General features: G+C 45.5%; 1 protein-coding gene across 3 annotated transcripts; it reads left to right on the forward strand.

The window, feature by feature from the left end:
* On the forward strand, nt 1–24,764 carry COPS7B (COP9 signalosome subunit 7B). 3 transcript variants are annotated; one of them, XM_086719926.1, is made up of 7 exons: nt 1–216; nt 7,316–7,493; nt 11,224–11,299; nt 12,642–12,730; nt 14,393–14,595; nt 16,891–16,996; nt 23,008–24,764. In XM_086719926.1, the coding sequence occupies exons 2-7, from the start codon at nt 7,332–7,334 to the stop codon at nt 23,164–23,166; spliced, it is 795 nt and encodes a 264-aa protein (XP_086576052.1). In that variant the 5' UTR covers nt 1–216; nt 7,316–7,331; the 3' UTR covers nt 23,167–24,764. The 3 variants fall into 3 exon arrangements, with proteins under 3 accessions (XP_086576052.1, XP_086576053.1, XP_025790673.1); XM_025934888.2 differs by lacking the exon at nt 1–216 and adding an exon at nt 5,353–5,460; XM_086719927.1 differs by lacking the exon at nt 7,316–7,493.
* The last annotated feature ends 416 nt before the right edge of the window (nt 24,765–25,180 follow it).

Here is a 25,180-nt window from a genome sequence, read left to right on the forward strand (position 1 = left end):
ATCCCAGCATTCCCTGCACCCCGTTCCTCTGTAACTTAGACTCCAGTGTGCCGCGCAGTGTGCGCAAATTCATAAACCGTCCTCTGCCTTGGGGGTTTCTGAATTCGGAGACTTGAAACTAGGCGGGAAGACCCCGTTAACTCTCAGAAGAAGATGACAGCCCACAGAGAGGTAACATCTGTTTACATGGAACTCAGAAATCTCCTGCAAATCATGGTAAGACTGCAAACAACAAACAAAAACACTGATTAAACCATGGAAGATAATGTAACAAAATGACTCCTTCAAATTGTGCTTGTTTGCTGGTCTGGGGCGCTTTTTACTTGTTTTTCAGGGGTTTCTGGTGTGCTGCTGCGTTGGACTGGGAGAGATATCGATTGTATACTCAGAATATCCATACCGGAAGGGATATTAAGAAAATTTGCCAATCCAACCCGTGTCGTTTTACATGTGAGGAAACTGAGGCCCAGAGAGGCTCAGAGATTGTCCACCGGCTACAGCAAGTTGGGATAGAGTTAGAATTCGGCCCTAAGTCTCCTGATCCGCAGTCTGGGCTGTTTACACCACACTAAGGTGGCGATATTTTTAGCAGCATGGCTATGTGATTATTCTGCTTGGTGAAGTTTCCCCATCCAGGTTGAAATACCCAGAGGTTAAGTAAGCATTTATTTGGTGAATTTCCTGCAAGTGAAGGAGTGTGATGTTTATCTTCAGTCTAGGAAGGACTTGGTGTTTTGATTTGTTCTTTGTTGCTCAAGGTGACATTTAATGTGCTTTCAGTTCAGGAACTAGGTAAAATTGTACTGCAAGCTAAGGTTTCCTTAGAGATCTCCTATCTCTTTTCCTAGGCCTTCCTTCCTCTTCCTGTCCCCTTTTCACCCACCCAATTTTTCCTTCCATGTAATTCAACAAAAAGCCTTTTCAGGTTTCCGGTAAAGAGTGAAAGGCATTGTCACTGCCACAAGGAAGATAACCATCTAGTTAGGAAAAAAAGGAGACTCTGCTGAGATTTAAGATGGGCTTCAATAAATGTCTTAAGGGAAAGGTCATCGGAATGCCACAGAGGTTCTGTGGAAAGATTAATTCTAGCTGGCAAGACTTGATGGAGGAGGTGGCATTTGAATTTGAAGGACGGGTGGATTTTTTTTCTGCTGAAAAACTTACTCTTGAATTTTTTTGTTGTTGTTAATGAGGTATGGCATATGCAGGAAGGGCCCAGGTTTTGCATATGTATACACCATCCCCCAAATCAAGATTTCTAACACCCTTGTGCCTCTCCGCAATCAGCACTGCATCCTCCCACCCCCAAAACCACTCTTCTGACTTCTATTACCACAAATTAGTTTTGTCTTGAATTTCATTTAAATGTAATCATTTAGTATGTAGAGTAAGTGGCATTTTTTGTTCAGTTATTTTTGTGAGATTCATCCATGTTATATGTAACAGTAGACTTTTTTTAAAAATTGCTTACTAGTATTCCATTGTATGTATGTAGCGATATTTATTCTGTTGATGGGTATTTAGGTTGTCAGCTATCAGTTTTTGGCTTTTATTAACAAAGCTGCAATGCTCATTCTTATACGTTTCCTTTTTGTAGACTGCACTCATTTCTAGGAGAGGAGTAGCTGGCTTGTACAGTATGCATATGATCAGCAACATTAGATATTGCCAGTTTTCCTAAGGGTTTGTATCATTTTGCCTTCACCAGCAATGTAAAAAAATTCTAGTTGTCTTTCATCCTTGTCAAAACAGGGTCTTGTCAGTCTTTCTAATTTTAGCTATTTTGGCTAAATGTGGTCTCTTATAGTTTTTTCTTTTTTTAATTTTTTTTTCAACGTTTATTTATTTTTGGGACAGAGAGAGACAGAGCATGAACGGGGGAGGGGCAGAGAGAGGGAGACACAGAATCGGAAACAGGCTCCAGGCTCCGAGCCATCAGCCCAGAGCCCGACGCGGGGCTCGAACTCCTGGACCGCGAGATCGTGACCTGGCCGAAGTCGGACGCTCAACCGACTGCGCCACCCAGGCGCCCCTCTTATAGTTTTTTCTTACATGGTCTCTGGTGTTGAACACCTTTTAATTTGCTTTTTGACCATCTGAATGTCCTCTTTTGTGAAGTGCTTGTTCAAGTCTTTTGCCCACTCTTTAGTTTGGGCTTTTTGTCTTCTTATTTATTTGTCGTTCTTTATAAAGTTTGGGTATGGAGTGCTTGGTCTGATACAGGCTTTGCAAATATCTTTTCCAAGTCTGTGGCTTGCCTTTTCAGTTTCACACTGGTGTCTTTGGTAAACAGCTTTTTTTTTTTTAATTTTTTTCAACATTTATTTATTTTTGGGACAGAGAGAGACAGAGCATGAATGGGGGAGGGGCAGAGAGAGAGGGAGACACAGAATCGGAAACAGGCTCCAGGCTCTGAGCCATCAGCCCAGAGCCTGACGCGGGGCTCGAACTCACGGACCGCGAGATCGACCTGGCTGAAGTCAGATGCTTAACCGACTGCGCCACCCAGGCGCCCCGGTAAACAGCAATTCTTAATGGAGTGCAATAGTTCAGTGTTTTCTTTTATGACTAGTGCCTTTTTGCATTGAGTTTAAGAAATCTTTGCCTACAGGGTTGGTAGGATTTTTTTTAATGTTTATTTACTTATTTTGAGAGAGAACATGAGCGAGTGACAGAACATGCGTGTGAGCTGGAGAGGGACAGAGAAAGAGGGAACGAGAGAGAATCCCAGGCAGGCTCCACGCTGTCAGCACAGAGCCCGATGCTGGGCTCGATCCCACAGTGGTGACATCATGACCTGAACTAAAATCAAGAGTCAGACGCCTAACTGACTGAGCCACCGAGGCACGCCAGGGTTGGTAGGATTTTAACAGGCAAATATGAAGGAAGAGCATTGCAAAAAAGAAGAGAGAGCTGGGGCATCTGGGCATGCTGGCAGGGCTGAGCCTGCTTGGGATTCTCTCCCTCCCTCTCTCTCTGCCCCTGCTCGCTCTCGCTCTCGCTCTCTTTCAAAATAAATAAATAAAACTTTTTTAAAAAGAGAGAGAGAGGGGCGCCTGGGTGACGCAGTCGGTTGAGCGTCCGACTTCAGCCAGGTCACGATCTCGCGGTCCGTGAGTTCGAGCCCCGCGTCGGGCTCTGGGCTGATGGCTCAGAGCCTGGAGCCTGTTTCCGATTCTGTGTCTCCCTCTCTCTCTGCCCCTCCCCCATTCATGCTCTGTCTCTCTCTGTCCCAAAAATAAATAAACGTTGAAAAAAAAAAAAAAGAGAGAGAGAGCAAGTTTCAGCATAGACCCTGGTGTCAGAGGGAAGGTACACCTCTTGTGATGGGCATGGGAAGGCCTGGAGTTTGGGCTGTAGGAAGGTGGGGTGAGACAAAGCTGGAAATGTTGAGGGAAGCATACTGAGAAGGGCTTTCACTGCAGCCTTGGAGTCTGGACATTATTCTGGAGGAAGTGGAGGCACTGCCAGAATATTTATGAACTCAAACAGAACTTAGTTGTTTTCCTTCCACTGCCAAATTTGCCTCTTCTTTTCTGCAGCCCTATTCACTTAACACCACCTCCAAGACAGCTCTGTCTGGCCTACTCAGCCAGAATCCTGGGTAATATCCTCCTCCCCTATACCTGCATTCAGCTGGTCACCCAGTCCAATAGATTCTATGGTCTAAATGTCTCCAACAACATCCCTTCTTTTTCACGCCCAACTGCCACTGCCTTTGTTCAAGACCTCACAATCTTTTATCTAGACTGTATCCCCTCAAGAGTTTCCTGGCCTCCAGCTCTTTGCATAGCCAGTCCATTCCTATAGCAGCTAGTGTGATCATTCTAAAGTGGCAATCATTCACACTTCACAGGTTAAAACTCCTAAATAGTTCCCCAGTGCCCTTAAGATAAAATTAAAAACTCCTTTCCATGGCTTACCCTTTTTGTGATTTTCTTGCTCATTTTTCCATGCTCAACTCAAGCCTCATCTCCTCTAGAACCCTGCCTCAAATCACCTCTTCCCAGAGCAGAGGCAGGAGAGCCTTATCACTAGGGTGCCTATGGCAACTGTTTGTCATAGCCAGACAGGTCTGTCTGTCTCAGGGGCTGTGGGCTCCCCCAGGTAGGAACTTTGCTGTATTAAGGTTTTTGCTGGGTATAGTGCCTTGCATATGGTTTAGAAGACCCTTGATGACCTGACTCCGGGTCTGTAGCCCTCATTTCTCACCCCTGAACCTTGGGTTCCAGACACTCCGTGTTTCTTTTCTGCATTAGTGTATGCTACACAGAGCAAACCTCTGTGACTATGGTCTGCCAACTTTTTGCCTTAAAATAAAATTTTTTTTTGCCTTTTTGCCTGGAAGATGCCTTTCTCTTCCCTAGCATACTCATAACACATTGAATTTTTTTTTTTTTTATAAGTAGGCTTCATGCCCAACGTGGGACTTGAACTCACCACCAGACATTGAGTGTCACATGCTGTACCTACTGAGCCAGCCAGGCGCCCCCACATTGAAGCCGTTTGAGGGCAAGAACCTTGTCTTCTCTTTATATAAATCTTCCAGAACATAGAAATTAGAACAAGACATCTTTTGAATAGATCAGTGAGTTGGTGCTAGGTTCCTTTGCATCTGTCTGATTTCTGCACTCTGTTTCACCAAAGGCAAACAGGGCTCTTCAAGTCTCGAAAGTCTGTGGTATACGCTTTAAAGGAACCAGCTTAAGTGTTCAGCTGCCTAGCATCCCTTAGCCATCTTCCGGGAGAGTTGCTGAGTACCAAATGCAACGCAACCTCTGTCATTTTGCTCACAGAACCATTGTTGGCTCAACCCGTCTCTTGCTTATTTTAAAACTATTCTGAAGAGGTCACGAATATGGTCATTGGCTTCCGAAGCCTGGGTTCCAAAGCAACCTTTGCTACTTACTGGCTTTTGGATTTTTAAGCTTTGTTAACTCATCTGAAAAATCGGATTACTGCTACAGGCCATAGAGTTTTGATAATTCAACAAGACAATGTACGCGCCTGGCACAATAAGCGGTAGCTGTTGTTAGACTTAATAGGTCTTTGTACCCCTGGGTAGCCGCAGTCGCCATAGGGAGCTCCTGAGGGGTAGCTCGGCCAAAGAGGTGAATTTCGGGCCCAGGATGGTGATGGCGACGGTTTGGGCCCCAGTACTGCCCTAGGCTGCGCTCCTCGGACTCCTCTCCACCTGGTTCCTGGGCTACGACCCGCCTCTGACGGTCTCGCCCAGGCCCAGGCCGCACGGGAGATCTGAGGCCGCCTACGCCGCGGGGGGAACGTAGTGTGGGCGGAACTCGAGTGCAGCGGCAGGAGGCTTCCGGGGGAGCCGCAAGGGCAACGGGTCGGCGGAGGCAGAAAAGCGTCGGACGCCGGGCCGATCATGGACGCTTGACAACCTGCGGACAGGCGCCGGGAGGCCGAGCCAGCGACCGAGAGGACGGAGAGGTGGCGAGGGTAGGTAGGGGCTGGCGAGAGGGCGGAGCCCGGCGCGCCAGCCTTGTCCCAGCCGTCTGGTTTAGCGCCAGCCCTCAGGAAAGCCCGCGGCCACACCGCTCCGGCCCCGCCCCGGGGAGCGCGCCCCGCGGCCCCTCAGTCCGCACCCGCGGCCCTGCCTGGAGCACGCCGTCCGCCTTGAAGTCCACCCCAGCCTGCGACCCTCAGTTCCTAACCCGCGGCTGCTTTCGCTTCCCCACCCCCACAGGCTGCCTCTTTGCCCCTCTGCTGTCCATCAAAATAGCGCCCCCCCACGACGCGAATTCATCTCCCCTCCTCCTCCGCCCCTCCCACTTCACAAAAAAGCGACTCTGCGTCTTCTTACCTCTTTGCCCCTACGGGCTTTGCGCCTTAGGCCGGAATTTTTTTGAGGGACTGAAGTTTATGTCTTTTCTCCACTCCCTCTCCACCCCAGGCCTTTCCATTCAGTCTCCACACGTGTCCGCTTGGAGGGGAGGTTTTCTTTCTTTACTCTCCTAACCATCACCTCTCTCCCGCCTTCTCCCACCCTACCCCATCCCTCTCCTCTTTCCTCTTTTCTCCTCAGCAACTTTTATTCCCTTAGCACTTCACTTTTTCTGTTTCCGACGAGACGTTCTTACGTAACCCTAAGTGAGGCGACATCATTGTTTCTGTCCTACTCTGAAAGGGCTGCTGCTCTCTATGCCTGCCTCCACAGGAAAACTTAGTTTCTCTTGCACCAAACAGTTCTTGGAATTGTTCTCTTCTTTTTGTCTTAGTACCCCCAAAATGTGTCATTCTTGGAGGGGTAGTCGACTCCTGCAGTGTAGGTATGCAGTGTGTGTTCACATACACCCAGCATGTAATTGGCTTGTACAATTGAGGGGCCATCCTCCCTGATATCTTCAGGATTGCAGTACAGTATCTTCGTTGTTTTCTCAAACCTTTTTCTTGAGATTTTGTACAAATTCTGAAGTCATGTTTGGTAAAATCATATGGCAGTGGGAAGTCAAATAGAGGGATTTTCCTTATGGACTTACACAGCATGTATTTTCTGAGTTTGAATATGTTGCTTATCTTCAATATGATTTCCTCTCTTTTTCTATGCTTAAATGACTTCTTTGACTTAATGAGAGGTCTTGTCTGCTTTTTGTGGCTTTCCTCATTTGTATCTGGCTGTAGGTGGGATTCCATTGATACACTGAAAGCTGTAACTGATTGCTTTTGCTTACATCTGCTGCCTCTGTGTACGGGCCAGATTCTCTCTTAACTAGAGTCTGTAAGTGAGGTGGATAAAACAGCTCCTGAGAAACTCCTGTGTGTTTCTTTGGGTCTGGTCAGGTTTAAGGGCTTAGAAGGTGCTGCTTGCTGTTGGGAGAGGGCCAGATGGGGATGAAGTGGTTTTTCCTAAACGTGTTTCAAACCTTTGAGCAAGGACAAAATCCCATTAACTCTAGGTGGAACCCTGTCCATCTCACATTGTGGCTGTAGCATATGGACTCAGGAGCTGTTTTTCTTTTTGAATTTTTAGTTATTTATTTTTGAGACACACACACACACACACACACCACAGAGTGCAAGTGGGGGAGGGGCAGAGAGAGAGGGAGACACAGAATCTGAAGCCGGCTCTAGGCTCCTAGCTGTCAGCACAGAGCCCAATGCGGGGCTCGAACCTACGAATCATGAGATCATGACCTGAGCCGCAGTTGGACACTCAACCAACTGAGCCACCCAGGCGCCCCTCTTTTTAAATACTATAAAATTAAAGTATTACTGATGTCTGATCTGGCATTAAATAAGCATAGACTTTGCAAAGGAGAAGGAAGAATGACTGAAACACTTTTCTTTTGGACAGATCTCAAGGCCAGAGAATGGCAGGTGAACAGAAACCATCAAGTAACCTCCTAGAACAGTTTATTTTACTAGCCAAAGGTACCAGTGGCTCAGCCCTCACTGCTCTCATAAGCCAAGTCTTGGAGGCTCCTGGAGTGTATGTCTTTGGAGAACTGCTGGAGCTGGCCAATGTGCAGGAGGTAAGAGCAGTTTCCAAACAATTTCTCTGTCTTCTTTGATCTAAACCTTCCTGTGATTCTCCAGGTTTCCAAGGAATTTCGGGGCTGAAGCTCTGTGGACCTGTGAGGTGCACTGTTGAGGGAGAGATGGGAATTTGGGGGACGGGGAGCAAAGGAGAGCAAGGATGACGTCTTGAGCTCCTTCTGGTCAATATTTTCATCTCAACTTGGGGTAAAATTAGATTGGGTTACTAATAATTTGAAAGGTAGGGGAAAAATCCATTTGAACCTGATAAATAAGAAAAGTAGAGTATAAGCACCGGCTGATATTTAACAGAGGTTGTTTCAGGCATTTGCAGGGATCAAAAACCTCTAGGGCAAATATAGACAAAGATTGGTCAGGTACATACGTAGCAGAAGATGGTTGCTGTTGAATGAGCTGGGCACGAAGAAGGAATATATTGTAGAAGGAATATATTGTCCTGATGAAAAGGACAATGTTATGCTAAGTTGGTATGTAAAAAAAAATATGACATGAAAAGCTGGGAAGTAGTCCTTTTTGCTTTGTTTACTTTTTTTTTTTGATTGTTGTCCTTAAAACTTTGGGTATCTAATTTTGGTTATCGTGCCTTAAAAATGAGAAGACTGGTGAAGAATGACCAGGTAGAACAGAGAGTTGTGAAGCAACCTATACTTTTCAATCTCTGCTTCTCACTTTGGATACTTTTACATTTATTGATTGATAATTTTGTGTTGACTAATTGATTGAAAAGTCTGGTGACATCTTTATTATTTGGGGGATTGTGCTCAGAAGCTCTTGGAGGGTGGGTGAGCTTGCTCTTCACCATCACAACTTCCCTCTGGCTGCCTAGGATGGTGTTGGCGCTGCCAATGGCCACTGGCTCTGTGGACGGCCGCTGGCTCTACGGATGGCCACCGTACACAGATCTGTGTGGTGCTCGTTCTTGTGGATTGCGTGCGCCTTGCTGTGTGCACCATGCTGCTGAGGGCGGCATTCTTGTCGAGGGTGGTCCACATATAGGAGGTAGTGGGTTCTTGCCGACTGGTTCTTCACTTCATGACCACTAGGACACCTTGGCTGGCAGTTGCTGGCTCCGTGTCCACAGCCTTGTGGTGAATCAGCCCCTCGTAGGAGAGGTGTGGGCCGTCAGGCTGTGGGACTCACTGCTGCACATCTGCTGTTCCTCTTGATTAGGAAACTGGAGCGGTTCCCCGTGGCTGTCCATTGCTGATGTATGGACCTGCATCATCTTGTCTCCCTATGGCAGCCGGAGACCGAAAGAGCCGCTTTTATTTTTTAATTGTGAATTTTTATTTAATGTCAGCCTTGCTTACTGGACTGTGAACTCAGTAAGGGTAAGGTCTCTTGTGCTCCTCATTGTTTCCTTAGCACTTAATATATAGCTTGACATACAGTTGGCTTATAGTCAAATTTTAATTTACCAGTGATATAAAAGGAATCCTGTGAAGAAAAATTTTTAAAGCTAGGTTTTTGTTTTTTTTTAATAGATTTTATTTTTTAGAGCAGTTTTAGATTCACAACAAAATTGAGAGGAAAGTATAGAGATTTTCAATATATCCCTGCCCTCATACATGCATAGCTTCCTCCATTACCAATATCCCTAGCCAGTGTGGAACCTATAGTGACACATTATCACCCAAACACCGTAGTTTACATTAGGGTTCACTTTTGATGTTGTACATTCTGTGGATTTGGAGAAATGTGTAATGACATGTGTCCACCATTACAGTGTCATGCAGCGTAATTTCTCTGCCCTAAAAATCCTCTTTTTGCGCCTCTTCATCCCTCCCTCCCCTCTTAATCCCTGGCAACCATTGATCTTTCTACTGTCTTCCTAGTTTTGACTTTTCCAGAATGTCGTAGAGTTGAAATCATACAGTATGTAGCTGTTTCAGATTGGCTTCTTTTACTTAGTGATATGCACTTAAATTTCCGTGTCTTTTTATGGTTTGATAGCTCATCATTTTTTCAACAGAAGAGATGACAAAGGGGTAATATGTTCCTTCAGGTTCAAGCCTAAATGAATATGTCAAGTGGTGGTTTTGTAACTAAGGAAGATTGGCTAAGAGGAGATGGATGGAAATTAAAGTGAGAAAGACATTGATTTAGGCCAGTGGGAGCAGTTTTGGAGTATCTACTCTAGAGAAAATAGTCTTTTAGGGTTAGTTTTGTAATCATCTGTCTGAAAAGTAGGGGCTGGGTTTGATGATCTCTTCCTCCTCTGATTCAGGACCTCAAGAGGTTCTTGATAACCCTGATAGGGTAGACTAGGTTATTAGGATGTGAGAGTTCTCATGCGGGTGCTGAGCAAATCACCTCTATCTCCCCACAGTTTGGTTTTTGTTTGTTTGTTTTTCTGTATGTGAGCTGGGAACACTAGTAGTTTTTCAGTGATCTGAAATTATGGATGTAGTTCTTGGAACCTTTTTTTTTTTTTTAAAGATGGTTAGGGGCGCCTTAGTGGCTCAGTTGGTTAGGCGACCGACTCTTGATTTCAGCTCAGGTCATGATCTCACGGTTTTGTGAGTTTGAGCCCCACATCAGGCTCTGTGCTGACAGTGTGGAGCCTGCTTGGGATTCTTTCTCTCCCTGTCTCTCTTCCTCCCCTGCTCGCACTTTCTCTCTCAAAATAAACTTATAAAATAAAATAAAATAAAATAAAATAAAATGATAGTTTATTTTCTTTTTAATTTTTTTTAATGTTTATTTTTGAGAGAGAGAGCAAGTTGGGGAGGAACAGAGAGAATGGAGACACAGAATCTGAAGCAGGCTCCAGGTTCTGAGCTGTCATCAGTACAGAGCCCGACGCGGGGCTTGAACTCAAGAACTGAGAGATCGTGACCTGAGCCAACGTCGGACACTTAACTGACTGAGCCACCCAGGTGTCCCAATAAAAAGATAGGTCAAATTAAGTAGTATTACTGTCAGTGTCCACAGAATACTCCTTGGGTACTACTTTATGGAGTTTGGTATATGGAGTTTATGGAGTAACAGGTACACATTTGTAAGTAAAAGAAACACCCAGTTAACCAACAACAGAGCAGAGCAGTTCCAGACAGATTAGTATCTCTGTTTTACTTCCACAGATGACTCTTTGCCATTTTAGTGAGGAATAAGTAATTTTAGTGAACGTTTTTATTTGAAGCTGCCTGATATTGTGGTTTCCTGTCCCGCCTGGGCTCTTGTGTTACATTTTATGCTGTGCTAATCTTTCCTAGCGCGCCTTCTACTTGTGTGGTCCCGAACCTCGGAACCTGCCCTACACCTTGTTCAGGTTGGACTGATAGTGGCTAGTGTTGTACCCGCCAACCTGGTATGTAGACAAGGCTGCTCCACTCTTTGTTTTAATGGCAAGGAAATCCTGAGAAAACCTGCACTGCTTCCAGCACTAACTACTGTGTGTGTGTGTGTGTGTGTGTGTGTGTGTGTGTGTGTGTGTATGTGAGAGAGAGAGAGAGAGAGAGAGAGAGAGATGGACAGACAGAAGTAGTTACTTGGGCATGCTGTGCAGTGCATAAAACATGTTAAGAGAGAAGAATTAAATTTAAAATTAAATTTTATTTTTTTCCAAAGAATCAGAGTTGGAAGGAACCTCAGGGACCATCTAGTGAAACAGTCAACTGAGGCACACGATCATCACCCTTTGCTTGAACCCTGCAGTGACTGGTAGACGTCTGTGAACTCTTTTTTTTTTTTTTTCTTCCTCAGCTTGCAGAAGGAGCTAATGCTGCATATTTGCAGTTGCTGAACCTGTTTGCCTATGGAACATACCCAGATTACATAGGTGAGTTGGTTAAGATCTTCCAAAGACTTTTCTTACTTATGTCACTCTATTTGGTTTCCAAGGAATTTCAGGGCTGAAGCTTTGTGGGCTTGTGAGGTGCACTGGTGAGCAGGAATGGGAAGTTGGGAGACGGAGAGGGAAAGAGGGCAAGGATGATGTCTTGGGCGCCTTCTAGTCAATATTTTTATCTCAACTTGGGGTAAAATTAGATTGGATTACTAATAATTTGAAAGATCGGGGAAAAATCCAATTGAACATGCACTCCTTGGGCTAGATGTTTCAGAATTTAGAATTTTGGGGACTCTAAAGAGGTAATATGATACACATACACCTTTTTATGGAACATGCTTCAAGACGTGGACAGCACCTGTAGTCAAAACACATTCAGTTTTTCAGCTAAACAAATGGATACTTACAACAAGTAGGATTAAAAGCCTGCATCAATTCAGGTCAGGAATTGCCACCAGATGAATTTCAGCACCATGCTCAAGGAAAAAAATCAGTTTGGATTCACCTTTTTGGAATCCAGGATTACAGATAAGGAATTGAAGGCATTTGGGATCTATCTTGCGAGGTCGTTGTGAAGGATTAACTGCATGTGTGTGTATACACATGGTCTTTGCTGCTGCCTTTGCTGCTGTTATTATTATTATTGTTATTACTAAAATTTTTCCCAGTCTTCAAAGCTCATCTCAAATTCCATCTTTGTTTTCCTTTCCTGTACCTCCTCAATGTGATTGTACTCACTTGCTCTCTCCCTTTCTGTTTCTTTCCTTTTCTCCCCTGCCTCCCTCTCTCTCCCTTTCTGCCTCTCCTCCTCTTCCTCACTCTCTGGCTCTCTTCTGGTGGTTTGTACCTTTCTTGTAGTATTTCTGTCTTGGACTTGTAGCTGTTGAAATACTTGATTGTAAGACTGAGGACAAGTCCAAGGCCATTGAGTTGCACGAGTCTGGTGGTTATTATCCCTGGGGTTGTATAGTGCAGCAGCCCTGACAAAGCCCATCTATTTTATCCTTGATGTCTCTGAATCACTTAGGACAGTGCATTGCACGTAACAGATTCCCAGTGAAGACATGTTGAGCTTCGTTGAATGTCACAAAGGGAACAGATAGATTAAGATGATTGTCCTGTCATTTTGTGCATTCATGCCTGGCTTTTCAGGAGCACATGGTCTTTCAAAGAAGACAGGAGGTGCTCGTGGAACATTTGTCTCATGAATAAGTGCAGAGTCATGACAGTGAATCAATAGTAGATTTCATGTGGGGAGTTGGTAAGCTTGTTCGGTAAAGAAATTCTAATTTTATTTTGTGTCTTGATTTTTGTGGTGGGTGGGACTGAGCAGCCAACAAGGAGAGCCTGCCAGAATTGAGCACAGCTCAGCAGAACAAGCTGAAGCACCTAACCATCGTGAGCTTGGCGTCGAGAATGAAGGTACAGTCCTGAACTCCTTCCTGTCTTGCTCCTCACCCTTAGGCGGGTGTCGCACTGGCATCAGTGTGCGAGCTGCCAGCTGTGCACAGTAGTCATGTCATAAATGCATAAAATTTGCTTGGCAAAGGACAAAAGAAGAAAAGATAACAATTAGACAACTACTCACCGTTTCATTCAGGAAAAGTATGCCCAGGAGACATTGTGAATCAGCGGGTCTCAGTTCTGGCATGCTGTGGTGACTCACTCCGTGTGAGCATTTTGCTGTACTAAAGGGAGACATAGTTTTTCAAACAGCAGGACATCTCAAGGCAGGTTAACCACTTCCATCTGTTGCTCAGTGCACAGTGAATTGTTCCAGTGCTGGAGGAAAAACTGGCTTTGTTGGACTTACTGAGACTAGGTTTTTAATATGTGGCCTTCTGGGGATTGTCAAGGTTAATTATACTGAGCTGGATTTTTGCGTTAAATGCTATCTTTAGACCCTAACCTTCTGTAAGAAAACTACTTCATCATCTCTCTGAGGTCTCTGCCCCACTCAATTTAGAAAAGGCCTTGCAGCCAGCTTCTCATAGCCGTTAACAAAGAAGATCCAGATTCCGTTAATTTATAGTTGATTTTGGCTCTCTACCCAACCTTGGCATAACTGTCAAAGTTTTTGTAGTGCTTTGCCATCAGAAGAGGTTTGCCCTTTACATTTCCCCTTTGTGATTGAGCTTGAGAGATGTAGATTTGTTCTTGCATTGCCATTTCAGTTGCTGAGATCATTTTCCCTGGTCTAGTCACAAATTTCTGATTCTCAGCCTGGCATTTCAGGTGGGATGGCTGTTTTGTTAGGAAATGAGGACCTGATCTTTCTTTTTGTCCTGATCATGGACTTCCCAAGTGTAGCAAATTTTAGGAGTAACTTTTTTTTTTCCTATTTCTGCAACCTGTCATTATAAACCCATCTATACCTTTAGTTATTAAAAATCTCCCTAGCAGTGTTTGCTGTTACTCTCTTTTTTATATACCTCTTCCTCCTGTCTGATTTTGCAGATTTGATTGCTGTGTTAATTTCCATACTAGTAGCGATGTGTCCACAAAAGTGGATATTTAGATACACAGTTGTCTTGGAGAAAGGCAAGATGTTGGTGTACCCCAGTAAGGGACTGTTGTTGGGGCACTGACATTGGTTTCAAGTCTGAGAAAACAGATGCAGTACCCACTGGCTACCTGTAGGTGGATATGTTAGCTTGCAAATGTTTTTTGCTTGTGCTTTCCTGGGCAGGCAGCCAGTTCTCTCCAGTGTCTGAAATTGTTTGGAGTTTTTTGATGATCTGGCATTTTATGTCAAGTCTGCAAGCTTCCAGAAGGTGGCAGAGTGGCACCCACCGAGTATTTCCCTTTCTTGTCTCGGACACTTTCTAAGAGTGCTTCACAACATGAAAGCTAAAGTCTGGGTGAAGTCCAGGGGTAGAGAATCTAGGAGAATGCATTCCTAGAGGCTCTGGGTCTTGTTTGGCTCCTAGAGGTCTCACAGCTCATTTATCCATGTCTTATTGCCATAGATGTTAATAATTACAACCAGACTGCATTTCCCAAAGCCCCGAGGCAGGTGTACACCTGCATTTTCTTTAGTGCTTGTCAGCAGTTTTTGTAAATATCACATGGCTTTATCTACAGTGTATCCCCTACTCCGTGCTGCTGAAGGACCTGGAGATGCGGAATCTCCGGGAACTGGAAGACCTCATCATTGAGGCTGTCTATACTGACATCATCCAGGGCAAGCTGGACCAGAGAAACCAGCTGCTGGAAGTGGATTTTTGCATTGGCCGTGACATCCGAAAGAAGGATATCAATAATATTGTCAAGACCTTGCATGAATGGTGAGGCTGAAAGAAGGAGGGGTGTGCCATTCGTGCTCTGCTTGGGGAAATGTCTTCCAGTGTCAGCTGGGGCTGCATGGGAGCTGGAGCCTTGGGACAGTAAGCCAGGGGGTTGGGCTGCATTTGTGACTAAAGCTGTGTGGCAGCAGGAGTCACTGCAGGCCTCCCAGGGCCTTGGTTGTCCTGTTGCAGTGGGGGGACTATTGAATGGTAGTCTTGGCAGCTGGAGCCTCTGAGACCTGGCTTCTGACGTGGATCCAGTGCTTTGCAAACTCAGCCTCTGAGCTTGATGAAGCTCAGGAAGTTAGTGTTGATCAGATTCCTTGGATAAGAGAACCCATGTTCAGCATCAGTAACCTTGGGCTAGTGTTGGCAAAACATTGTGAGGGATCATGAAGACAAAGAATGGGTTATTCTAAGTTGGAACACAAGATGTACACATAGACTGTTTGATAACTTCTGGTATGTAAAAAGAAGGGGGGCGTTTGCATGTTCTGTATTTTATTTTGTTTTTGCATGTTTTCTATGTTAATAGGATTTGATGTTTGCAATAGCTTTGCATGTTCTAGAAGGATTTGTTATGGAGTTATTGAAATGATTTGGAGCTTACAAAGCTACATGGGACTAGTTGGAGAAGAGGTTCTAGCTGAGTTTTGAAGGAGGGCAGGGTTAGGGCGTAGTTGGAGGTCAGGAGAGCATGTCCCCAAGCAGGCACGTGGTGTTGTTGGAGATCATGAAGCAGAGCACTCAAGCTTTGTGCAAGGGGTAGGGAAATTGTCTTCTTTATTTTTTATTTTTTTGTTCATGTAAAAAAAAATTTTTTTTTTAATGTTTATGAGAGAGACAGAGACAGAGCACGAGCCAGAGGGTCAGAGAGAGAGGAAGACACAGAATCTGAAGCAGGCTCCAGGCTCCACACTGTCAGCACAGAGCCTAACATGGGGCTCGAACTCATGAACTGTGAGATCGTGACCTGAGCTGAAGTTGGATGCTTAACCAACTGAGCCACCCAGGCACCCCTGGAATTGTCTTCTTTAAAACAGACTGAAACTTTACAGGCATGAATGGCTCAGCTTTGACTCCCCACCCCCACCCCACATTCAGAGCCCCCCAAGTTTCCCTCCTTCAGCTACTATTGGAACCCAGGGTATGTGTCGTCTACCCTTTACCCCAGGTTCTGTCCCCGTTATGACCCCAAACACCTTCCTTACACAGGCAGGAACTTTCAAAATACTGTAAAAGTCTTCAATCAGAGTAAATGGGGAAAAAAACTTAGAAAACGCCCCTTGTGTGGAAGTGCTCTAGCTGGAGTACAATCCAGGCCTCTAGCCCTACCAGTGTTGGCTCTTACTCCATCTTTGAGATGGCTGACACTGTTCTCACATCCATAATCTAGCTTCACTGTGTTTCCACCTAGAGGTGCCATCCTAACCCCATCCCAAGATGTTTGCCAGTCCAGGTTCTTAAAGCTTATGTTAAAGCACTGAGTTAGATTTAAAATTGTTAGGTAGGACAGTACCCCAAATATGGCGGAATGTTTGCACCTGTTGACTTTTAGGTAAAGGGTAAATGGGTATTGTACTGTTCTTTCAACTTTTTTTTTAGGTTTTAACATTTTCAAAATAAAAAGTTGGGGAATGAAATAAGGGGGATGGCAATTAGGAAGTAACAAACTTCTGAGGAGAGGGGCAATCTTTAAAATGGGAGGCTTGGGGCGCCTGGGTGGCGCAGTTGGTTAAGCGTCCGACTTCAGCCAGGTCACGATCTCGCGGTCCGTGAGTTCGAGCCCCACGTCAGGCTCTGGGCTGATGGCTCGGAGCCTGGAGCCTGTTTCCGATTCTGTGTCTCCCTCTCTCTCTGCCCCTCCCCCGTTCATGCTCTGTCTCTCTCTGTCCCCAAAAAAATAAATAAATAAACGTTGAAAAAAAAAAATTAAAATGGGAGGCTTTTAGAAAATCATTATTTCCTTTGAGAAAAGCGGTGAATCTGTTCTACCTGTAAGGGCTGTCCTAATCTCTTTAAGGGCACATTCTGTAAACCTTTCCCATTGGAGACAAAGGTTGAAATTCAAGCTGTGTTCTAGGAAACCATCCCACATCCTCCGTGTTTGTCTCCAGGTGCCCTGTGTTTTGTATTCAGAAACACTGGTCTTGGAAGGAGTGAAGCACAAGAGCCCTCCTTGGCAGACAGGGTGTTAAAGGAAGTCCCCATAAGGGGTTAGGGAGGGAGATTTTGGAGGCTGGTGGAGAGCTCCCAGACCTTTCTGTGGCTCAGAGCCCATTATCTCCTTTGTAGGTGTGATGGCTGCGAAGCAGTTCTGCTGGGCATCGAGCAGCAAGTTCTGAGAGCCAACCAGTACAAGGAGAACCACAGCCGAACTCAGCAGCAGGTAGAGGCCGAGGTAAGGAAGAGAACATTTGTTACTTGCTCCAGGGTATCCCTGTTTGCTCCTTCATCTTGCGATTCTTGGCGTAGATGAAACAGACACCAACAGATAGGCACTGGGCTAGTGGGGTAGAGATGAGTATGACATGGTCCCTGCTTTTGATGCTCTCTGTCTCCTTTCTGATTCCTGGTTACCAGAGGGTGAGCAGGCTTGGAGAGTGGAGAATGCTGTCCTTCCGCAGTACACATGCATTCTGCAGCTGTGGAGTAAAAGAAACGAGTTTGGGGATAGGTCTTCGAGATGGGTGAGAGGATGGTGGTTAGCTGGCGGGATGGAGGAGGGGGGCAGGGGGCAGGGGCGCATGGAGCTTCAAGGCCCTCGTTCTGTTCTGCTTCTTAAAGCCGTGTGATAGGCTCACAGCGTCCATTTTATTCTTTAAACTATACGTGTGATAACCTTTTGACATGCATGATAGATTTCATATTGAAAAAGGAAGAAAGGGAAAACATTTGGCAGGTGAAAAACAAGTGAAGTTAAAAGTGTGTGATTGTGGTTTTAGTGACACCTGGTTGTTCCAGACACTTTTAACCTGTCCGAAAGACATAGGCTCTAGCCTTTGGATTAATGGGAGTTTGTGTGCCTGTGGCCGGGACACCTGTAGGGAGACCTCAGAATTTGGAGCCCATAAGAAAAATTTTAGCATTTAAAGTCCTTTTCTAGTGCGATGGAGGTTGAAGTGTTAATGTTATTTAATGGGTTTTATAAATCAGGTGGCCAAGAGTATGGCAGAATGGGACCCAGAGTTATACTTAAGAAACATAAGAAATATGTAGATGTGCTTTTCTTTTTCTTTCTTTCTTTCTTTCTTTCTTTCTTTCTTTCTTTCTTTCTTTCTTTCTTTCTTTCTTTCATTATTTTTGAGAGAGAGAGAGAGCACAGACGGAGGAGGGGCAGAGAGAGAGGGAGACACAGATCCGAAGTAGGATCCAGGCTCTGAGCTGTTAGCACATAGCATGATGTGGGTCTCGAACTCATAGACTGTGAGATCATGACCCGAGCAGAAGTCGGACCCTTAACTGACTGAGCCCCCCTCAGGCGCTCCTCTTTTTTTTTTTTTTTTTTTATGTAAGTTTATTTATTTATTTTGAGAGAGAGTAAGTGTGAGTGGGTGAGGGGCAGACAGAGAAGGAGAGAGAGAGAATCCCAAGCAAGCTGTGTACTGTCAGCGCAGAGCCTGACATGGGGCTTGAACCCACAAAGTGTGAGATCATGAACCTGAGCTGAAGTCGAATGCTTAACCAACTGAGCCACCCAGTCTCAGTCAGGTTTCAAAGGGGGACTCGTGGAATTTGAAGATTTCCCTTACTCTGTTATATGTATTCCTTGAAAATAAAACTTCTCTTGTCTATGTAAGACCATCTCTTTGTCACATGCCTGACCCGTAGTAGGTGCTGAAATGTTTGTTGTACTGAATATTTCTGGTACACCCTGTGTGTCGGTGGACTGCTGAACTAGACTTTCCATGAACTAGAACAAATTTATTTTGGATACACACAGCCCCCTACATGCTTGTAGGTACATACCTACCAAGTCTGTGAATTGGTTCAGTACATTAATTTTTAACCCTACTTCTAGCTATAGAAGTGTGAACTACATTTAATTTAGCACTAGCCAACAACATATACAATTAGGATAGAAAGCCTGCTGTTTCTCTAATCTGTATAATTCCCCTCTTAAATATGGTGACCTCTTCTCTGAGCTGAGATTGATGTCTCAGCAAAGTAGGAAGGGCTGAGCACTCTCTCCTATCCTTGATACTTCTCTGTAAATCAAACCGTGGAAACATGAGGTTTGGAGGTGAACCGTGCCCACCTGACTTGGGGTGGCCTGTGTGAAGCAAACCATATTGTAACCTGGTTAGTAGCTGGCTGCCCCATTGTGCCCAGACTGTTGCTCATAGTGCGGTAGGTGGTGGGCTTGGAGTGTGGTCACTAGCAAAAATGAATGATATTAATTTTAGAATTTTGAGTGGTTCAAGTTTATTTCTGTGACAAATGGCATCTGATGAAAGAAGGCACTGACTAATGTTGGGCCATGACCAATACTTGAGAACAGTGTGGGTTCCTTAAATTACAGATATTAAAACAAAAAAGAGAGGGGCGCCTGGGTGGCTAGGTAGGTGAATCATCTGGCTCTTGATTACGGCTCAGGTTACGATCTCACGGTTTGCAAAGATGTAGCCCGCGTCAGGATGTGCACTGGCAGCATGGAGCCTGCTTGGGATTCTCCTCCCTCTCCCCCCTGCTCTCTCCCACTCATGTTTTCTGTTTTTGTCTCAAAATAAATAAACATTAAAAAAAAAAAAGGACCTGTGCATGTGGATTTGTTGGAAAACCACAGCTGAGGTTACTCCTGCTGGCAGAGCCTGATGCTGCCACCAGGTGGCGGTGATAATTTAATTAAATTTTGAGAGAAAGAAATTTGAGAAAAATACCAAGGCCACTTCCACCACCAATTAAAACAGTCTACTGACTTAACAGTCTTTTAGAAAACCTGGAACAGACCAGTATGAGGAGAGAAGGAACATGGTCAAAACCCAGAGCCTTGTCAGTTTTCCATTCAGTAAATGCATAATCTGTGTAGGATACTTATTGATCATTCCCCAGCTTAAGGCACATGGAAGGCTAGCTGTTTTTTGTTTGTTTGCTTGTTTTTATTTTGAGAGAGAGAGGGAGCGAGCGTGTACATCCAAGAATGAGCAGAGGAAGGACAGAGAGAGGGAGAGAGAGAATCCCAAGTAGGCTCCATGCTGTCAGTGCAGAGCCCGATAGGGCTCAATCCCAGGAACCATGAGATCATGACCTGAGCCAAAATCAAAAGTCAGATGCTGAGCCACCCAGGCATCCCAGTTTGTTGACTTGAAAACAAATCTATTAAGAATGAATGTGTAATTCTGTCATATTCTGCTTGTACTTATGCTTCTGTTACCCTTAACCCAACTTTTTTTGGGCATTTTTTTCAACTAAGTTGATCTTTTATTTGTCCTTAAATTAGATTGCTTGTTCTCAGAGGGAAAAACTTGATGTTTCCCCCCCCCCCCCAATCTTATAACAGCAGCTTTTTTTCTGGTGAATATTAGTTTTGAGAGCCTTCCCTATTAATGAAGTCAGTCCCATCATAAACTGCTTAGGAATCTTCTCTCCTTTCTGCCTTTCACAGAAGTGATACATATTAGTTACAATTCCAGCATACCTGGGGGAGATAGAACATTAACATTGTGAGCTATTTCCTTATCTCGCAGCCAACAATCTGGAGGGGAGGTAATGATTAGTTGAAACAACACGAAACACCTTTTCATTTATATTTGATTTTGGAATGTATCTTTCTTTACATTTGAATGTGCTTATGTCTGATGTTCTATGGAATGTCAGCGTATAGCTCTTGCTACATTCACAAAATAGGCTGTGTTCCAGGCATGTAGGTGATAAACCGTAACTGGGCAAAGTAAGCTGCTTTCCATTCTGCAGAGAATCCCAGGGGGTTAAGTTAGTGATGGATCTTGAGTCTGGCAGCTGCCAGAGTACAGGGTGCCCCTGCTTCCTCCTGGAGGCTCATTCTCACCACTCCCCGCTCTCCTCATCTTTGACCTTCCCAGCTGTGACTCTGCTTCCTCTCGTCCACCTTTGCCCCACAGCCAAAAGTTTTCCTCCCCCAGGAGGCTCTTCTCCCTCCTTTGGCTTGAATATTTAAAGTCTCTGATGGAGTTAGGCTGTAGTCTTGTTAGCGGGTACAGTCCCATTTGAAAGTTTCTGAGGCCCATGGTTTATAGGGCTTGACAAACTCTAGGTCATCTGGTAAATGAGATGTGATGTCCTGCCAACTAGCTACTCAAAGAAAATTGGAAGGGGCCAGGGACATTTAGGCCAAAAAAGACAAGTCATTGGGATGTTTGCCATCACTTGAAGGGTGGCTCTGTGAAAGAGGAAGTGGACTTGTCCTGATTGTTCCACGCGGCCACAACAGGTTTAATTGGTGGACCTACCTTGGCAGCCAAAATACGCCTTGAAATAAAACAAAACCTAAATATCTCTTTTACAAGATAAAAGTGGCAGGCCATCCATTTGCTTCAGATTCTTCTCTACTCTATCCCCAAGTAACTCTCCTGAACAAGAGATCCCAAAGCAGGCAGTGACGCCCTGGGAGGTGTGCCGCCTGGGGTTCGAGATGGCATGTCTTGGACTGACTGGACACAGGACGAAGCCACACTTGACTTAGGCTGCCCTGTGTCTTCAGTGTCCCAGCCCACAGCCCTCTGTTAACCCTCCTTTCAGAAAGGTTATAATGTTGATCAAGGTGACATCAGTTTAGGGCGTGGCTGTTCCTTCATCACAAAACAACAACAAAAACCAAAATAAATGATGATCTTTAATCTAGGCAAGGCTCATTCTGCAGATGGTAGATCTGCAAGAGCCTGGTGTTGGCCTCAGTCACAGCATTGTTTTGTCTCTGGGTTGAACTGCCTCTTATTCCAGCTCCTGGTAGTCTAACTGCTGAGAACTTTTGACCCCGACAGTTCCCTTCTTTATAGCAAGCCAGGCCTGCTTCCCAGAATACATGGGGGCCGTCAAACTGGGGAAACATCTCTACTTTCTCTTCTTCCTTCCAATGCTTTTCCTCCCATTTTTCTTCCTCTCATCTGGCTGAAGGGCAAAAGCATAAAAGATCTTTTTTATTTTTTTTTTAACGTTTATTTATTTTTGAGACAGATAGACACAGAGCACGAACAGGGGAGGGGCAGAGAGAGAGGGAGACACAGGATCTGAAACAGGCTCCAGGCTCTGAGCTGTCAGCACAGAGCCTGACGCGGGGCTCGAACTCACAGACCATGAGATCATGACCTGAGCCGAAGTCGGACACTTAACCGACCAAGCCACCCAGGCGCCCCATAAAAGATCTTTCAGAGCAGCTGTTGGGGAATGTGTATATAAACAGACACAGGAGGACACAGTTGGTAGAAGTACAGGGTGGTGCAATGAGTTTCCACAAGATAACGATAGTTGTTAAAATGTAAAATGTGCCAACCCTTTGATCTGGAAAGCTCACTTCTAGGAATATGCCCTCCAAAGCTGGTCGCACAAGTACGAACAGGTAAACATAGGAGACTGTTCATAGCAGCGCTATACCTAAGTGCAAAGCAAACTGGGAACTAACTTAAAAATTGTAGCACGTTCGTAATAACAATATGCAGATGTTACCAAGGACATGTATTCCGATGTGGAAAATGTTCAGAAGTTGCTTAAATATTTTTGAGCCCTCCTTTGTTAAGTGAAGAAAGGTATGCTGAAACCTAGCGTAATCTTGTCTGTCAGTCCTTTTGCTGTGTTTTCGTCATTTGTCACTTGGTTGGCTCAATTTCATCCACTAGTTGTTTATTCCAGAAGGCTCATGGAGCTGTATTTCCAAAGTTCCTATGAAAGTATTTTTAGTTTCATACATGAGCCAGTGGTGAGCTGACTATTGCATTCTTGGGACCTCCTTTTTGTTTCTAAGGCCGTTTTAACCTGGTGTGTTGTACCTCTTTGTCAGATGGTCCGCTTCCACTGGCTTATCCTCTCTCATTCTCTCTTTTTTAAGTTTGTTTATTTGGAGAGAGCGAGCGAGCAGGGGGAGGGGCAGAAAGACAGGAGAGAGAGAATCCCAAGCAGGCTCCATGCTGTCCGCATGATCATGACCTGAGCCAAAATCAAGAGTCGGATGCTTAACTGACTGAGCTGCCCAGGCGCCCCGTATTCCCTCTTTTCAACCAAGAAAGTGTTAGTTCCTTTTTTTGCGTGATTCATTTCAACATATCTTCTATGAGTGGCCCCTGCTTGTTTCTCCTCATCTGGGTTTCTGAAGATAATCTCAGATTTTCTTGCAGAGGATTCTGGTTTCTTCCCTGGGTGGCCCCCAGTACAATGAGAACAGGTTTCAGTGAGTTTCTGGCACTTAGAGGCTGAGCACCTTAATCCTGTGTCTCCCTCCAGGTTACCAACATTAAGAAGACACTAAAAGCCACCGCCTCCTCCTCGGCTCAGGAGATGGAGCAGCAGTTGGCTGAACGGGAGTGTCCCCCTCACGCTGAGCAGAGGCAGCCCACCAAGAAGATGTCCAAAGTGAAAGGTCTGGTCTCCAGCCGCCACTAGGGCCGGCTGGGGCAGCTGGCACTCACCAGGCCTGGGTCAGGTGGGGAGGGGACACCAAGGGCCTATTTCCTCCCCTCTCTACCTTCAGTGAGTTCCAGACCTGCCCGTCCCCTCACCAGCGCCTCCCACCCTGTTGGTACTGTTCCAGAAGAACCGTTAATCCTTCCCTCACCCACTCCCTCCTCCCCCAGTTCCTTCAGACTCAGGGGCTCCACTGATGCCATCCCAACAGGGTCAGACACTGCCCAGCTTTCCTCCAGGAGGTTCTCGTCTCTGTGTAAGGGCTTGTCTCCCTCCCAGTTTTTCTTTTGCTCCATGTCATTTTGTCAGGCTGGTCATAAGCCGGAGGCAGCTTTAGCCGGCCCACAGGGATGACTGCGGAGGAGGCCCCTCTCTGCGTGAGGAGGGGGGTGTGCCTTCTCCAGCCCATGTACCACAGCTCCCACACTGGTGCAGGTGATCTCTAGCCAGGTATCAAATGCTTTGTTTCCCCTCTCCTGCCTTATCCCTTGTTGGCAGCTCCGATCAGGCCACGGAGGGATGTGATGCTGGGCTATGTTTACTAAACCTGCGGGTTTTCAGCCTCTTAAGCCCAGCTCCAATCTCTCATCCATTGGGAGCACTAACCTCTGGAATCTGAGCACCAGTGGAGGGCGCTGTGGGTCTGCTGGGTGGCAGAAGTTTCTTCCGGGTTGGTGTTCTCTGCTGGCCGCGCTTCCTGCCGCCCCTGACCACTCAGACTGGTTTTCGGTGCGAAGGCCCCAGCTGCCACCCGGGACTGTCTGCCGACACTTGCCCTCCCGAGATCTTTAATCCCTCCCGGCTGTGTCCGTGCTGGGGATGGCAGTGCCCAGGCCCCTCTGTCTGGTGAAGGACCTGTTGCTGCTTCTGTTTCTCTCTTTCTGCCCCTCCTTGGCTGATGACCCAGGGCCCTCTGATGACGGCATTCTCCTGGCAAGAGAAAAGGACTTGACTGGCCTTTCTGAACTTGACTGTTTCAGGTTATATTTTAATTTTTTTTTTTTTTTGTACAGGTTCTGATTCTAATACATTTCAACATGCTTTTTTTCCCCTTCGTGTCAATATTTGTTACAGACTAATCGCCGGGGATTTTTCACCTGGTTGGAGGGTGGCATGTGTGTATGTGTGCGTGTGTTGTAGTTGTTGTTGTTGTTTTTAAAGGGGAGGTGGTGGTCCTGGACTGACTTACTCAAGTTCATTGAGAGTAAAAGCACATTTTGGAACAAAAAATAAAAGTGTAGATTTAACGTATGTGACTGTGGAGTGCGGGGTTGCATGGCTGGTGGATCTTGAGGGTCTGGAATTAGGGTGGTTCAGGGAAAATGTGACACTGTTTCAATACCATGGTGAAAAAATGGGTTTCTCCTTTTTCCAAACTGTCCAGCAGGTGTTGACTGTTGGATTGAATGTCAGCGAAGTATTCTCGTTTCCCTTTTCAGCTGGTCTGTGTGCCCATCTAACCTTGTGCCCGACTGGAGAGTTTAATTCTCAAAGTATGTTCCATGAAACCCCTGACAGATGCTCTGTGGAAAAGGGGTTCCGTTATTAAATAAATACGGCACATCCTCTATCCCACATCCACACTGGAAATTCATTTTTAAGGTCTCAGAAGAGGCCTGAGTGAGGAAACCTATTCCCACACTGATCTCTCCAAATTCTTGGTAATAGCTAGTGGAACACATTTTGAGGAAATCTTTGGAAACATTATCTGTTTCTCAGAAACACCTTCCAGCCTCTTAGGTTTTTACAGATATTCTTTAGATACCTGAAACGGGCACTGTCGTCTTGGCAGGTGGTCTTTCATCCTTATCTTTCCCACTGGCAAGTAGACCAGGAAGCCGGCTTGACTTGTGTGAAATGTTTGCCCCAGGGCCCTAAGGAGCTCTAGGTTCATCTTCACAAGTCTGCTGTTTGCTTACTTAAAGATGGTAACGGCAGCACTTAGAACATATTTGTCAAGTGCTCTGTCAAGTGTCTCCATGTACAATAAGCC

Source organism: Puma concolor, chromosome C1, assembly GCF_028749965.1.
Source record: "Puma concolor isolate L17-30 chromosome C1, mPumCon1.1.hap2, whole genome shotgun sequence".
In the NCBI taxonomy this organism is placed as follows: domain Eukaryota; kingdom Metazoa; phylum Chordata; class Mammalia; order Carnivora; family Felidae; genus Puma; species Puma concolor.